Consider the following 17975-nt stretch of genomic DNA (forward strand, 5'->3'; position numbering starts at 1 on the left):
ACCGGTGTCAATGTGTTCTTTTTTCCATTTCCACGAGTGTATTTATTGATATGGTGAACGTCTTGTGGAGTTTTGGTACTCCACACACTTTGTGCATTTTATTTTGTGCTTTCCATGGTTTAATTCACTTTATATGAGGCACTACAATTACTTCATCTATTTATATGGAACAACATCTGCATGGTGTTCTCTCATAGAGTGCTTACAAACAGCCAGGGAGGGAAGTTCTTTTGTTCTCATCACACCTCATGGTGATCACTAGCAATGTTACTCCACACAACACGCAAAAGAAATGGCTGTGCCCATGTTCCATTCTCTACGCTTTAAGGCAGGGCCGGCCCGAAATTCTGCACGCGTGCGGTGCTCCTGCACATGTGCAACTTCCGGGTCACAGCGTGCATGCCGCAGCCGTCAGTGTTCATGTAGTGCAGGTTTCTACGCACAGATGTCACTTTATCCACTTGCTGAGATAATCTGTACTGACGCATTCTAGTGCTCTTTCCACAACTTGCAAGCCAACCATGGAAAGGTATTTCGCATATTAAACATTTAAAATACTGTCACAGTCTACTCCTTGAGGCGTCTACTTTTATGTTAACAGTTTAAACCAGTAAGACAAGTAATACAGTTAACAACCGTGGGTTTTTATTAAGGCAGCTTGACTGATGGCACGTAAATACGCATAATGTTTTTGATCTAGTATTTAAGAAGGAGCGCACTTAGCGACTTCCAACGAACCTTAGTTATGATTTCAAATAACATTAAACCAATGCAATTACACCCACATAATTTCTGTCTCGCTGACCTCTGAACAGAATGACAACCGCAGACCTCTCGATGATCACCTGTACCATTATTGCTATATCTTTCATCAGTTCTGTCTGAAATCTGCGTAATGACTGACAATTAGATGAATGTTATGTTTTATCGACTTCAACTGAGCGTAGCCCTTCACACATTTAAAAAAAAACCCTAAATGTATGTATACAACAATCAGTTTAATGACCAATTTTCCTGATAATAATGTGACATGGAGCAGAATGAGGCAATAATGCACAGTTAGTAAACACTAATTTTTAATTATGAAAGGAATAAATCCAAACACTTTTATCACTGGTCATGCGAAATGATATTGTTAATATCGGGCACAAAAGCACGGCTCATTGACAAACACAAGTAATTGCGGGAGATTTTCATCACTGATGCTTGATTGAAACGACCGAGAGCATAGATCTGCCGTCCTTTGCTTTTTCACAGTACCTGCCATTTCTCAGTTCTTCTCTGTTAAGGTTACGGTCACCAGGGGTAAACAAGACTGCGTATGTTGCGCTCTTGCTTGTACCACATAAACAGGGAAGAGGAGCCGACGCCGTTCATTTAGGACACATGTCTAATAACAGATGTCGCTGTCACACACGTGCGCACATGTGCAGCACTTCTGCACGTCTGCACGCTGTGCAGCGTTTGGCCAGCCCTGCTTTAAGGCTTCTCCATATCAGTCTTCACTATCTCTTCATAAACTTTGTGAACAATTAATGTAGGCCTAATACTATATAATTTTGGTGTGCAGGGGAGATAGTAGCCAACTTGACAGCTACTGATAATGATGATCCAGATGAAGGAACTAATGCAAAGATAACATACACTATTGAGAAGAACGTCATTGAAGAAGACAGTGGAAAACCAATATTTGAGATTGATCCTGACACTGGTTTCATCAGGACAGCCATATGCTGCCTTGATCGTGAACGTACTGCTGAGTACTCGATTCAGGTTGTAGCTGTGGATGGTGGAGGACTGAAAGGTAAGGGTCCCTCTCATTCCTTCCCCCGCCTTCCACTAACTGCCCTCGTCCATCTTTTTTTTCATACCCTGCCCTAAGATTAACAACCCAATGACATTCACTCTCCTTTACCCCTGTCTTCTCCCACCTTTTTCCTTCATGTCTTTTAGCAGCATTGTTATAAGTCTTTTGCACTTGTTCCCTCCTAGTATAAATCTGCTCTTATGTCAGTTCATAAAAATTGAAGCATGTAATGTAAAAATAATTTGGGAAATCAGCCTGTGACTACTGAAGTTTATTTACATATGTAATCAACTAGCATAACTAAATTTTAGAAGCCACTTATTGAAATAGTTTATTGTTCACCATTTCATGCCAGACAGAGTTACAGGCTGCCCAGTAAATAAAATGCACAAACAGTTAATTTAAATTAACTCTCATTATATAGAGACATAATCCCCCATAACATGTGGCAAGAGGATGAATAAAAGCAGCTTGTTACAGTTATTCGTATATTTCAATTTATAGTACGAAGTCTGACTCAGTGGGAAAGTGCCAGACTATAAATCCAAAGGTCTGGTGTTTCAACCCTGATCAGGCCTAGGGTTTTTTGTCACGTACTGCTTTTTCCACTGCCAGCAATGACTTGTTGTTATCAAAAATATCAAGTGCCAATGTCCACACTAAACCAATGGTCTCCCTATAACTAGATGGGCATCCGTTCAAAGGCAAGGACATACCACATACAGTACGATCTTTGGCTTTATCATAGCTTTATATTAACCCTTTAACTGCTATGGATGAAGTAATTTGCCATGATCCACTGCCATCCAAGTGCTGAGGATGTGTTTAAATGTGGGTCCTGGGTTTTCCCCAAACACTATTTATGTGTTTATGCATCCCTTTCTGCCAACCTCTCACTGCTGCAAATGAGTTACTACCATATCTTGGTTAATAAAAAAGTTTTGAGTATTTATGATGGTCATGAAACAGAAGTGTCCCTTCGTATGCTATCATTTGCAAAAAAACATCATTTTGATACCTTCAACCATTTATGAAATATGATGGTTGCTTCTGACCAACTGATTCCCAGGGTGCAGGGATGCAAATGGGAACATCACATGCAACCATCTCTCAAATATAAAAAAAACAGTAACTGAAGAATGAAATTAGATTTTGTTCTGCTCTCAGCTTTAAATAAAATGTATATATATTTTAATCACATTTTGTTCATAGCAATTTATGAGCTAAAATCAACCATACACAAAGTTTACACAATGCATTTTTACCACTGAAAACTCTTGAAAACTTCATGATATGTTTAATTAATTTGGTGCAGCATAGTAACTATGAAGAATAATGGAAAGAAATTCAGTCCTTTGTTGAGAAAGATATCAGATTGTTAGAAGTGCAAAAATAAGATGCTTCCTCCAAATACTTTTCTTCAAATTTGTTGATAACTATTTCATAGTACCTACCAAGTCCACATTAACAATATTGGGCACACCGTACATGACTATCTGTCAAGTATAAAAAATCAATAACTCAATAACAAAGTGATATATTGTTCGACTCTCAGTTTTAAATAAAATTTTGATATCTTATCTACATTTTGCTCACAGCAATGTATGAGCAAAAATCAACCATACACTAAGTTTATGTGGTTTGTTTTTACTTCTGAAAAATCTATAAAATCTCATGCTATGTATTACTTAATTGGATGCCGCATAGCATCTGTGATGAATAACAGAAAGAAGTTTAGTCCTTTTTTGAGCAAAGATCTCAGCTGTAATATGTACAAAAATAAAATTTTTCACCAAATACTTTTCTTAAGTCCACAGCTCATGGTCTCGCCTTCTCGCTTCCTGAGCACAGGGTCTCAGGTTCGATTCCTGGCAGGGTCAGGGATTTTCACCTGCCTCGAAATGACTGGATGTCTGTGTTGTCCTCATCATTTCATCATCATTCATAAAAGTGGCGAGATTGGACTGAGCAAAGGTTGGGAATTTGTACGGGCACTGATAACCATACAGTTGAGCACCCCACAAACCAAACATCATCAGTTCTGACATCTTGGGTTGTCGGGTGTTCTGCCGGATATCAGCGTCGTACTTGCACGAAATTTCGGTCACGTAGCTCGTAACCTTCATCAGGTGCGACCAGTCTCAGGTCGCACCTGATGAAGGTTACGAGCTACGTGACCGAAATATCGTGCAAGTACGACGCTGATATCCGGCAGAACACCCGACAACCCAAGATGTCATTAGATCGCCGGGAAAGCCTGAAGAGTTACATCATCAGTTCTTTTAAAACTGACTGATAAGTAGTTCATAGCACCCACCAAGTCCACATTGACAGAACTGGGCACACCGTACATGACCATCTGTCAAATATAAAAAAATCAATAACTCAAGGACGAAATGATACATTGTTTTACTCTCAATTTTAAATAAAATTTTGATACCTTATCTACATTTTGTCCATAGCAATGTATGAGCTAAAATCAACCGTATGTGACGTTTTTGCAGTGTGTTTATTCCTCTGCAAAATCTATAGAATACTATGCTATGTATTACTTACTTTGATGCAGCAAAGCAACTATTTATGAATAACAGAAAGAAAATCAGTCCTTTATTGAGTTAAAATGTGCAGAAATCAAATTTTTTCACTAAATAGTTTTCTTAAATTGGGTTGTGAGTATTTGATAAGAAACGGAGCCCTGGCTCTCAGCACAGATAGCAGCATTTGGTGAATGAGGAGCAGGGGTGATATTTCTAATGAACGTCATTGGAAGTAAGAGAGTTGGCATGGAATGGAGGCTAAAGTAGACTGAATGCATGATAGGGAGAGGATATGTTGAAGGATGGTTTCCTACCTTGGAATTCAGGACAATTAATGCTTTGAGAGAGGTTCCAGATGACCCAATTGATATAGCAGACACTCACATCTCTTTAGTCATGTTGTAGAATGTCCTTAGCTGGTGACTGCTAGATATGCCCAACACAGATTGTTCATCTGTGTCCACTCATATGCTCTGTTGGTTTGGTGGTGGTCATTAATGAATGAATCAGTGGGTCAATTCATAAGTAGAAAGTTATGCACAGCCAGAGACAAACTGCCTTGTTATCCATTAAACACTTCCTGATCAGGTTCTACAGCATGACTCAGGAGATCTGGTGGTCTAGTATATATTTTTGGATCCTCTGTCGATCACCAGTTTCTCTGAATTCTGGTGGTATGAGACTCCTCTCTACCTTATCCTCCAGTCTGGCCACACTCAACATAAATTACTCTCCCTTGCACATCCCCTTCTTATCACTCCGACATTTCATAAATGTCATACTGACTAAACATGGAAACTGGAAATCTGTTAGCAGCACAGTACTCATTTTAAATAGGTTCCATTCATATACTATTTACATAACTACAATCCTTAGGCAGTTATTAAAGTATGTAAATGTTAAGGAAGTGCAGTTGATAGAGAGCACTTGAGCATAGTCACTTTTACAGTCATTCAATAAACTAGTCACTTTTAGTATCCATAAGCACAGAGTTTAGCAGATACAATTGACAAATATAGCAAAAACAGTTGGGAGTTTTGTATCCCACCTGGAAGGCAGTGCGAGGGTCTGCTCCTGTAAACTGAAGGGTAGGCCGAATGTAGGAAATGAGTAGGAGCAGGTGAGGTAAAACTCTCGGTAGTGCGTATAGGTTAAAGTGGTTTTACTATACCACAATAATATTAACTTGAACACAGAAACTGTTACCTAACTTTGGCTGAGAAGTACATAGGTGTGAAGCCAGATTTATCAAAGCTAACGAGTTACACAGGCAAAATCTGTAGTGGCTCGCCCTCTATGAAAATGAACAATGTTGCTAGGTCGTCTCCTCGGCATCAAATGGGCAGAATCTGGAGCGGTGCTCGTGGAGCTGCACAGTGCTGGCTAGAGGCCGCTGTTGTCGGTGTCGTAGTGCCAACCTAAGAACTTTTACATACGCCGTGGCATTGTAGCTATCGATACCACATCCCTCCCCCCTGAAACGGCGCACCGTCTTTGAGTAGGGTTTCCGAAGGCGGGTGGAGGGACCCAGGGGTGGCGCAGCTGAGGGGGCGGCCAGCGGAACTGCTGGGGCATGCTGCCGACCCACGACCCCAAATTCCTCATGAGGGGGGAGGAAAATGCCCCATGGAAAACCTGCCCAGGCCACGCACCGCCACTGGATATGCTCAGATGAGGAGGCAGAGCAACAACCTCCATGGGCGACAGGGGAGGTGGCATGATGGCAGCCTCAGCATCCATCAGTTCCAGCACTGCAGAGGAACATGACGGCGGCGGCCGGAGGTGGGGCTGTGGTGGCAGCGAGAGTCGCCCCTCCGGTACAGGAGACCGGACCAGTAGTGGCGGCGATGGCAGGAGCGCCCGTGGTGGAGGCACGAGTGGCGGAGGCGCCGTTGGTGGAGTCGTGGGCTGAGGCGGCAGAAGCTGCGAAGCCTCCAATTCTGCTGGAAAGCAACCAGCGGCAGAAAACCGAGGATGGCACAAATGAATCTGGTTCTGGTGTCGCTTGACAGTGCCAGAGGGACCAAAAATGACAAATAAGGTGTGGTCAAACTGGAGAAGAATGCGCCCCTGCCTCAGCGCTGCCTGCCAGAGGAAACGTTACATAACACCAAATCCTGCGGTGCCAAGCCAAAACGAGGTGAAGTAGAGGGAGCTCACAGTGGCGGGTGCAATAGCTGCTGGAGTGACCGCTGGGCGTAGCCATGTAGCAATTCCCCTGGGGAACAGGTGCAGCATGGCTGGGAGCGATATGAAGCAAGGAAAGTCCATAGCACATGCTTGCGAGAGTGTGTGGCGCAACTTGCTCATCTGCGACTTAAATGTACACACAAAGCATTCAGCCTTGCCGCTGGACTGGGAGTGGAATGGGGCTAAGGTCAGATGGCGAATGCCATTAGCAGCCCAGAATGCTTCAAACTTGGAGGTCACAAAGTGGGGGCAATTGTCGGAGACAGTAACTTCAGGAAGGCCCTCAATGCAAAAAATAGATGTCAAAAGCAGAATAGTACTGGCAAATGTAGTAGAAGACATAGTTACAACAAAAGGAAAGTTGCTGTATGCATCAATAACCATCAACCAGTGGGTGTCCCAGAAAGGACCCCCAAAATGAACATGAACGTGCTGTCAAGGTGCAGTAGGAGTAGGCCATGCAAAGAAGCGCTGGCAGGGAGCAAATTGATGCTCTGTGCAAGAGTGACAATTAGCAAGCAAATTCTCAATTTGTTTATCAATGCCGACCCAAGTGCAGTGATGACACAATAATTGCTTCATGTGCACTATACCCCAATGACCAGCGTGCAGCAATCAGAGGATTTCCAATTGCAACGAACGAGGTACAACCACACGAGACTGATCATTGTCAGTTCACAACAAGATAACACCACGGTGTACAGACAAGTGGTGACATTGCGCAAAGTAACATCGAACAAATGGATCACGAATCTGTGTAGAAGATGGAGGCCATTGAGTACAAATATACTGTAAAAGAATCTTCAAATAAGCATCTGCGGCTGTTGCAGAAGCAATGTGATGAAAATCCACCCGAAAACCATCAGCTAATTCCTTTTCTTGCGAATCAATAAACATGAAGGACAATTTGGAAGAATCGAACACTTCGTCAGGACCAATAGGCAGACAAGACAAAGCATCAGCATTGCTGTGATGGGCCATAGACCAAAACAAAATTTTGTAATTGTAGTTAGACAAAAACAAAAACCAATGTTGCAACTTTTGTGCAGTACGGGCCGGAACTGGCTTTGACGGGTGAAACGACAATGTCAAAGCCTTATGGTTGGTGACCAAATACAACTTGTGACCGTACAAAAAATCATTAAACTTTGTCACTCCATATACAATAGTTAGAGCTTCTTTCTCAATTTGAGAATAGTTTTGCTGGGCAGAATTGAGCAACTTAGACGCAAAAGTGATCGGGCAATCGACAGAATTAATGCAGTGTGACAGAACTGCTCCGATGCCATGAGAAGATGCATCGACTTCCAAAACAACTGGTTTGGAGGGATCTAATGGAATCAAACTGCAATCACTCAACAAAGCAGATTTGAGCTTCTGGAAAGCAGTGTCACATCCAAAGACCAAACAAAAGGAACATTCTTATGCCAAAGGCGATGCAAAGGCACTGCAATCTGCACTGCATTTGGGATAAACCGAATATAATATGTAATTTTTCCCAACACAGTCTGAAGTTCTTTCAAGTTCCTGGATGCTGGCAAGTCTCAAATTGCAAGGAGATGTGATGGCAAAGGGTGGATACCCTGTCCGTTAACCATATGTCCTAAATACTGAATCTCAGTCTGAAAAAATTTGCACTTGTGCCTGTTACACTTGAGTCCTGTCTACAAAAGTACTGTAAATAGGACACGCAAATTCTGCAAGTGTTCGTCAGGGGTTCGACCTGACACAACTGTATCATCCAGATAATTTGAGCAACCAGAGACAGTGGCACACAACTGCTGCAAGAAAGACTGATATACGGCAAGAGTCGAAGCACAACCGAATGGGAGGCAGTGAAACTTGAAAAAGCGAAGGTGGGTGTTGATCACAAAATAGCGAGGCGACTGTTTGTCGAGCGGAATTTGAAAGTATGCATCCCGCAAGTCAATCATGGGAAAGAATTTTCCCGCACTCAGCTTATCAAAAATGTCTTCAGGACGCAGTAAGGGAAATGTAGCTACCACTGTCTGGGGATTTACTGTAGATTTAAAGTCAGCGCAAATATGGAGATGACCGTTTGGTTTCTTCATACACACGAAGGGCGAAGCCCATGGCGAAGCAGAAACAGGTTCAATGACACCATTGTCTTGCAAATGCTTAAGTTCAGTAGCTACGGTGTTGCACAGTGCGTGCAGTACTGGGCGTGCACGCCAGAAATAGGTATAGCATTGTCTTTAACTACAACATGCGCTGCAAAGGCTGCGGCACAACCAAGACCATCAGAAAAGAGTTCAGCAAAATCATCACATAGTGTGAAAACACTGTCTGCATGGTCACTAGCGTTGATGCAAAGTACATTGTCCTGAATCGTGAGGTCAAAAAGTTCAAATGCATCCAAGCCAAAAATGTTCGGAGCATCACTAGAGCTGTGCACATGAAAAGACACAGTTTTCAACATCACACTATATGCGGCTTGCAAACTACACACACTGAGCACCAAGATTTCCTGTCCAGTAAATGCAGTCAGCGTGAAATGTGAACAACACAGCGGGGGTAAACCAAGCAAGTCATATGTTGCTTTGTTCAGTAAAGAAAGTGACGCACCAGTGTCCATCTGTATGCAAACAGAATGTCCACAAATGTTCAAAGTCACAAAAAGTTTCCTCGCATCATGCTGAATACGAGAGGAAGTGTCTGACAAAACTTTATTCACACAATGATCTGTAGAAGCACGTGAAGCAGAAGGCTTTGAATAAATGGCATTAACGTCCATAGGCTGATGTGAATCATGATCAAGGTGGTTTCCGTTGCGGTGACGTCCACGCAAGTTACACGAACAAGAGGCAAGTTGTGAATTAGAGTTTCACCCTGTGCTTGATGGGATGGGCAACTGTCCCGTGGGTGGGCACGAAATCAGTTAGGACATGATCTCAGTTTCTTAGTGGGTGCCCGGTTTGAAACTTGTTTACGTGCATGCAAGCAGCACGGTGTGGCTTGCTGTGCTGGGGCAGGGTGGAAGAGCACGTGTTGTGCCGCGCTAACAATACACATACCCAGGGGTCACATCGAATGTGGAAGTAGCCATGTCTAATGTATCTTGTCTGTCTAGCAAGTCCACTACTTCCTGCAAAGACGGGGTTTTAAATTTTAGGATTTGTTCGCGGATGCAGTGATCCACCACATTCTGCGCAATAGTGTCTCTAATCATTATATCCGCATATGAGCGTCCATATGAGCAATTAAAGTCACAGTCAGATATTAGCCCCTGAAGGTCCACTAACCAAGATTTATTGGACTGAGTAGGGCCACGCCAGAGACGAAAGAATTTGTAGCATGCAGCTACCACATTTACACTATCACAGAAGTGGGAGTTCAAAGCATCAACCACTTCATCGCAAGTATTAGTTTTGGGCGGGTGGTGGGAAACAATTTTACGAATACATGGTATAACATAACACCCACATTGGCAATGAAAAAGGCAAGCCGCTCTGTACCTGGTATGTTGTATGCTGCGAAGTGTGCCTCGAGCTGGGCGATGTATTCTGGCCAGCGTTCAGTGTCCACATTGAAGGCACAAAATGGCGGCGCTGGAGGCGTCGTTGACGGTGGTACAGGCAGAGACATCGGAGGCATCGAAGTAGCTGCAGTTTGGAGTGTGGCCAGTCCATTTATGGCAGCAAGCAGCTATCTCATATGCTGAGCCTGAAAACGTACGAGATCGGACAGCAAAGCCTGTTCCTGTGGCGAAGCCATGGTTTACACAAAAGAAAACCTTATACTGAATGGCGGAAGTAGTCAGACACTGAGGCACACAGGGAATTTGACAAAGCTTAAGCAGTACTGTGCACACACACAAAAAAAATCCTTGTTGTTAAGCTTTTGTATCCTGCCTGGAAGGCAGCGCATGGGTCTCCTCCTGTAAACTGAAGGGTAGGCCAAATGTAGGAAGCGAGTAGGAGCAGGTGAGGTAAAAATCTCGCTACTGCATATAGGTTAAACTGGTTTTATATATCACAACAATATAACTTGAATACATAAACTATTACCTAACTTTGGCTGAGATGTAAGTAGGTGCGAAGCCAGATGTAAATGGGCAGAATCTGGAGCGGCGCTCATAGAGCTGCACAGTGCCAACTAGAGGGCACTGTCGTTGGTGTCGGTGCCGTAGTGCCAACCTAAGAACTTTTACCTACGCCTTGGCATCATAGCAATCGATGCCATAGGGAGCATTTTAAAAACCAAACAAATATACCGTGATGCAAATTTCGTAAATATCTCAGATAAGGGCCATGGCAAAATAATGAAATGACATGTAATCATTGACAACCAATTTCACTATGTTCTTCCTTACATTGGTGCCAAGTGCTGTACCTACTAAACAAGCAAATGCAGTTGCATTAGAATGGTTTAAATAATAACTGGATTGTGATTTACACGACAACAATAAAAGATGTTAAAGTAGGCTTTATTTTCTTGTGGTTGTTTTCTGTTACAGAGGTCATTAACAAACTGAAGCAAGACATTAAACAAGAAATTGATAATCCCTATAAATTTGAAAGAAAATTAAATAAGTATCTAAAGAAAATTAAATAAGTATCTAACTATTCAGCCCCCCTCGCCCCTCCCTCTCCCCCCATAAATTAACTGATTATCTGGATGCAAGGACTGAAGATTCTGTTAGTCGTATAACAAGTGGTAATGCTTATTGTAAATGAATTAAATGTGCTGAAATGATTGGGTGAGTCACTTTCTGCAGCAGCTTCATTCCCCAGAGATGCTATTCCCAATGATAATTTGGGAATATAGAGCAAATCAACAGACCTATAATAACAAAATTCATTTAACATAATTTACCATGTGCCTCATCTGGAACTAAAATTTTATAAACTTTGAGTCTGGCGGTCTAACACAACTTGCAGGAACAATAAGAAAAATCAGTTTTATCCCTAGAAATATCAGTTTTATCTGTAGAAATCAAATAGTGTCAAGCATATTATACAATAGAGCAACCACTTGTTTTTGTAATACCCCATGCTTATCAGAATCAAATGAATTCGCCTGCTCAATAATGTTAGGTGATATTGAGTTCTCATATAATATTGACAAATATCATATTTCAATTTCAGCATGATTGTCACTGTCAATGTAGCTGCCAGTAATTAATGTGATGTTTTCCAACAGGCACAGGTACAGTTTCCATCTTGGTCAAAGATGTCAATGACATGCCACCAGAGTTTACAAAGGCAGAATGGATTACTGAAGTTGACGAAACGGAAGGATTAACTGTGCCAGAAGACACAATTCTAACTGTTACTGTTCATGATCAGGATGAAGTAAGCTCTTTGCAATACAAGGTATTAATCACTACATGTGTTCTCTGTCATACTACTCATAACATACAGATATAGACACCAGACATTAAAGTCATGGTAGTGAATCATTTCTCAGGTTGTTGAGAATAGTGGCTATGGCTCTGACAAATTTGTACTGATTCCAAATTTTGATGGAAGCGCAGCACTGAAAGCCATTAAGCCATTAGACTATGAAGAAGGGAAATATAATAATTATTTTAGGTTCAAAATACAAGTTACTGACAAGGTATGTATTTAAACTGCACATTAAGAACTTTATTATTTCCCTCTTTCTCCCTTGAGTGTTGTAGCTTAGTATAAGGTACATAACTTTGGCATTACATAAAAAGTTTGTACTTTCTACAAGCACCTTGTTTGTTTTAAGGACACAAATAATGATACTGATGAGTATCATACCAGATATTCGTGGGTTGTGATAAAACTACGAGATATAAATGACAATCAACCAACATTTGAGCACAGTATACGTGAAGTTTCTGTTGAAGAGAACACAGACGTTAATACATCTTTAGCTACATTTAGGGCAACAGATGCTGATAAAGGAGGGAAAAGTAAAGTTAGTTACCAGATTCAGCGCTCCTCTGATACCAGGAAATATTTCCGGATAGACCAACAGGGGACAGTCTATCTACAACGTAACCTTGATAGAGAAACAACACCTAGACATGAGGTAAAATATTAACTATAATTTTTCTGTGTGTTATTGTTATGCTTTCAGAACCTGAATAAAACTGCGCTTTAACTGTACAGGTACAAATTTTGGCAGTTGATGATGGATTTCCACCAAAAACTTCAACGGCAACTTTGATTATACTAGTTAAAGATATAAATGACAATGCCCCTGTATTCCAGCACAATTATCAGCCTGTTGTACAAGAAAATGCTTCTCCAGGAATAATTTTAGAAATTTTTGCAAGTGATGAAGATGACAGTCATATTGGAAATGGGCCACCTTACACTTTTAAAATGGCAGATGATGCAGATGATGCTATAAAATCTTCATTTCTCATTGAAAATATTCACAGTAAGTTAACACAGTTTTTTTTTTTTTTTTTTTTTTTTTTTTTTAAATGTATTCCAACTAAAAATTTAATTCATTCATAAGTAGGTTAATAATATTACAAAAGTTTGATATTTTTAGCAGTTCTAAGATGAGCAGAAGAAATAAAACAAATTGGATACATCTGGTATTATAAAATATTTTACTAACACTCTCATCAAATATCAAATACGACAAGTTCAGTAGATAAGTGGAACATTGAAACATGCATACTTAAGATTAGAAAATTATGAACATTGCTTTAAGACTGCAAAGAAACAAAGAGAATCTCTGTGGATATCTCTTAGTCATATAGAATTGCTGAAATGCTGTTTTGTTATTGTTTATTTTAAGATGTAGGTCCCTCAATCTGCCTGTTAAAGCTGGCAACAATAAAGTTGATAGGAACTGATTAAAATCCAGTGCAAAGAATTGGGTAATATTTAGTGTGGGACATGAACACAATGAAAAATTAAAATAATAATAAAAAGAATGAGAAAATGTGTGTGAAAAATAAGGAATTCAGAAATACAGAGTGATAATGAATAACTGTCTGTAGTTAAAAGTCATCCCCATCTAAAGTATTCGATACTGAACTTGGCAAATAAAATGATTCATTCAGCACGCTGAAAAAGCGATCATAGTACAACAAGAGAACTTGTTAAAAACATGTCACACTGAGTTAATTTGTGTAATTTGTGTATCTTTTGTGTAATTTGTACAACTATTGATACCACCTTCATATAAAATGCACGAAGATGGAAAAAAGTATTCAACTGACATGAATTATTTTTCCTTATGCTTCCACATGCCTTCTTTTTTTAGCATGGCTTGTTCTAATAGTATCTTTCTTTTCTTTTTATGCATTTCTCTACACTGTTGTATCACCAGTATATTTGATGAAAGTTTAACTACATGCAATATCTATCAAATTCTGTGCCAAGTTTATAGTTATTTTTTTTTTTTTTTACAGGTGGTGCTAATGGAAATGGCTCAGCTGTTGTATCATCTCTGCTGTCATTTGACAGAGAATCACAAAAGAAATATCTAATTCCTGTAGTCATTAAGGACTCAGGTAATCCTGTAATGTCAGGAACATCGACTCTCACTATCACAGTTGGTGATGAGAACGATAATTCTATGGCTCCTGGAAACAAAGAGATAGTTGTTTATAATTATATGGTAAGCTTCCTCTTATTTTATTTTATTTTATTTATTTTTTATTAGTGCTGTACCTCATAGCATGAAATATGAAGTAAATTTGTAGTGATGTATTAATAAACATCTTGACATTTTGGGTTGTCGGGTGTTCTGCCGGATATCAGCGTCGTACTTGCACAATATTTCGGTCACGTAGCTCGTAACCTTCATCAGGTGCGACCTGAGACTGCTCCTCGAGTGGACCTGGTCCAGTATTTATGCCTATGGCCTTCCCCCTCCACCAACGGCTGCAGGCGCTTCCTCTGTGGACCACGCCCATTCCCCGCGACCTGCTGGAGCAGCAACGCTCCAGCAAGTCGCAGGGAATGGGCGCGGACCACAGAGGAAGTGCCTGCAGCTGTTGGTGGAGGGGGAAGGCCATAGGCATAAATACTGGACCAGGTCCACTCGAGGAGCAGTCTCAGGTCGCACCTGATGAAGGTTACAAGCTACGTGACCGAAATATCATGCAAGTACGACGCTGATATCCGGCAGAACACCCGACAACCCAAGATGTCATTAGATCGCCGGGAAAGCCTGAAGAGTTACAATAAACATCTTTTTTTATTAATTATCTGAATAACACATATAAAACTACAATATGATGGTAAGAAACACGTACACACACACACTGACAGTTTCACATGAATGGCTACATTATCCTGGTGTGGCAGCTCAGATTTGGCATTGTGCTGGATGGAGTAGATGCAAGCGATATGGAAGAGAGAAGAGAAGGGAAGAGTGGAGGTGTGAGGGAGGAGGGGACCAGGGAGGGGGGCGGTGACCATTTTGAGGGAGAAGCAGAAATTATGAGTAGAATAAAAACAGTGGATGGAGTAAAAGTAACCTCATATCATATATTTTAAGTGTTGTGTAGCAAAAAGGTGCATTAACAAGACTAAACTGCAGCTAAGTTAGATTAAGGTTAGTTTAGTCCTTCCAAGAATTGACACTGTCTTAAGCTGCTAGCAGAGTAAGCCACCATGTAAATGACAGTATGAAACACAGAGGAAGACTACAGAGAGACAGTCTAACATTTAAAAAAAAAAAAAAAAATCACACACACGCTGTACATGCATCCACTACCCTCCACCCACATACTTTCCCCTGTGGTCTTTCTCTTCTTCTGTTCTATCCTTGTTCTTGTCTCTCCCTGTCCCTCTCTTAACCATAACTCCTATTTCATCATGTAACTCATGCAGCTGTCCCTGTCCATAACAGGGTGAGTTCAGCAATGTCACATTCTTATGCCATTCCCTTTATGCCTCACCCTTTATTTATTAATTTATTTATTTATATAGCCATGATCCTCACTTCACTCCATTCATCCATTCCTCTTCCCTCCTCATTTTAATTTCATCTGCTTCATGGACACAACCCCTTATTCTAGATGGGCCACAGTGCTGGGATGGAAACAAAGCTACAGTTCAGTCTTGTGTAAGTGCCTGTTTATCACTAGACATCCTGTGTATATGGTGACTGGGTACCTTTACTCTTTAAAATTAATAATCCTGTTTATCTGCACAAACATTTGAGCTTTGTCTTATTATTTATTTAGCACAAAGTGAACAATCAACAGCCTGAGGGGGATTTCTTCTCCCTGGTGGTAGCCAGGCAGTGGCGGCACTGGTGGGGAGGGTGAAAGGATTTTGAATAGTATGCATGACAGAAAATGACCTTCACCTAAGTTTTTTTGTGAATGAATCACAGTTCCACCTAAGTGGATACATTACTTCACATAATAATCATTGTTGGAGTTCTGAAAAGCCAAAAGTAACACATGAGGTGTCCCTGCATGATCAAAAAATAGGAGTCTAGTGTAGTGTCAGTGGAGAAAACAATAGGCCCTATTCTTTTACAGGAAACAATTAACAGTGAGAGATATATGGAAAATACTTTGTGGCCTTTTTTGGGGGCAATTAACTGAGAGAGACAGTGTTTTGGTGACCTTTCAGCAGGACTCTGCAATGGCACATACAGACAGCTTCTAATTACAGAAAATTCATGGTGTATTTCAAGATAGAGTTATCACTAATTTGTGACCCCTTGTCCCCCCCCTCCCCCCTCTACCCCCCCTTCCCCCCTCCCCCCTCCCCCCTCCCCCCCCCCATTTTAAGCCCCTGAAATTTTTATCTGTGGGGGATATTAAAAGAGAAAGTGTACAAATGGAATCCATCCAGTTTAGATGAACTTAAAACTAACATCTGTCAAGAAATTGCCGCCATTTCTCAGAGAGAAGTACAGAGTGTAATGAGCAATTTGCTAAGCAAATGCTTAAACAATGAAGGGAGACAATTCCAGCATCTCCTTGCTTAATATACAAGGTGATTATAATTAAACTTTCAAAACACTATAGAAATAACACCACTTGTCAGAATGACGTCAAATTGCAACAGAATTTTATCAGAGAAGGGGGAAAACATATGGCAGAAGAAAAAATGTAGTGTGAAAACTGATCAATAGATGGAGCTGTATATTTCAGAAAATGTGACTGAAAACACCTGTCATGTGCATGACCCATTGAAGTTGGTATAAACAAGCCAGGTACAAGGCTTTTCCTCGTTTTGTGTCTGCAACATTTGCCATGACTGGCTCAATGTAGGATTGCACTCTGCTTGTAAAGTGGTATTACAAGAAAGATGACTCTGCACACATCGCTCTGCAGAAGTTCCAGATACTGAAGGGTTTGAAAAAAAGGCAGTGGTCTGATGACTGCCATGGGTCTAGAGAAAATGATTCTGAAATTTGAAAAGTCTGGTTCTTTTTGTGTGCAACCTGGTAGAGGAGGAAATGAATTGGTTTGATGTCAGTGGAAGCAGTGGCCATAGCAATGCAGGAGGAGATTAGTGGTGGTGTGCACCCATGTAGTGCACGAAGAATTGCCCGGTTATTGGACATACCCGTGAGCATGGTGCATAAAATCCTATGAAACATCCTTCTTTGCTATCCATACAAAATTACCCATGTGCACAAGTTGCTTCCTGTTGAACTGCCAGCAAGAGAGAGACCTTTGCTTTAGAATTTCTTGCTTGCGTAGAAGTGGACAATAACTGGCCGTGGAAGATTTTGTGAACAGACAAAGCCGACTTCCATCTGACAGAATATGTCAATAGACAGAATTGTCGAATATGGGTAATGGAAAATCCACACGTAAATCAACCAGCACCACTTCAGCCTGGAAAGGCCACTATGTGGTGCGGGTTTATAGCATCATTTATCATACGGCCATATTTTTTCAAAGAGACAGATGTTTCGGGTCCTGTTACCTGTACCATCACTGGTAAGTGCTATGAGTGTCTTTTGCACAACCATGTCATTCCAGCTCTCCAATGGTGTGGATGTGCGAATTGGATCATTTTTATGCAATATGGTGCACATCCGCACATTGCAAATCCAGTTAAGCAGCTGCTGAAGTGCCATTTCAGAAATGCCAGAATTATCAGCCACCGTTTCCCTACAGCTTGGCCGTCCTGATCACCTGATCTTGATCTGTGTGACTTCTGGCTGTGGAGCTATCTGAAAGATGATGTGTTCAATGTTCTGATTGCAAACATAACTGCATTGAAGGCAAGCATTGCGTAAAACATTCTGAATGTGACCCCAGAAACACTTCGATCAGTTGTGGGGCATGCTGTTTCTCAATTTCAACTTGCTGCAGAAAACAGTGGACAGCATGTTGAACATGTTTTGCACCAGTCACACTGAAATTAATAATTCGATTTGATTTTTATTGGTGCTTTTATGCGGTTTTTGGCCTCAGGACAATTAAAAACTGATGTGATTGATGCTTTTTATGCGGTTTTTGGCCTCAGGACAATTAAAAACCGATTTTTCCCATCTGATGTGAT

General features: G+C 41.0%; 1 protein-coding gene across 1 annotated transcript in view; it reads left to right on the forward strand.

Annotated features, from left to right (window-relative positions):
* Positions 1-17975, forward strand: part of LOC126195460 (neural-cadherin-like) — a 368993-nt gene that overhangs the window by 166777 nt on the left and 184241 nt on the right. Inside the window, exons 6-11 of the mRNA XM_049934087.1 lie at positions 1571-1804; positions 11698-11870; positions 11965-12114; positions 12253-12558; positions 12639-12912; positions 13901-14109. Coding sequence (XP_049790044.1) covers positions 1571-1804; positions 11698-11870; positions 11965-12114; positions 12253-12558; positions 12639-12912; positions 13901-14109 — 1346 coding nt within the window. The remainder of the gene's footprint in view (positions 1-1570; positions 1805-11697; positions 11871-11964; positions 12115-12252; positions 12559-12638; positions 12913-13900; positions 14110-17975) is intronic.

Source organism: Schistocerca nitens, chromosome 7 (assembly GCF_023898315.1).
Source record: "Schistocerca nitens isolate TAMUIC-IGC-003100 chromosome 7, iqSchNite1.1, whole genome shotgun sequence".
NCBI classification, from domain to species: domain Eukaryota; kingdom Metazoa; phylum Arthropoda; class Insecta; order Orthoptera; family Acrididae; genus Schistocerca; species Schistocerca nitens.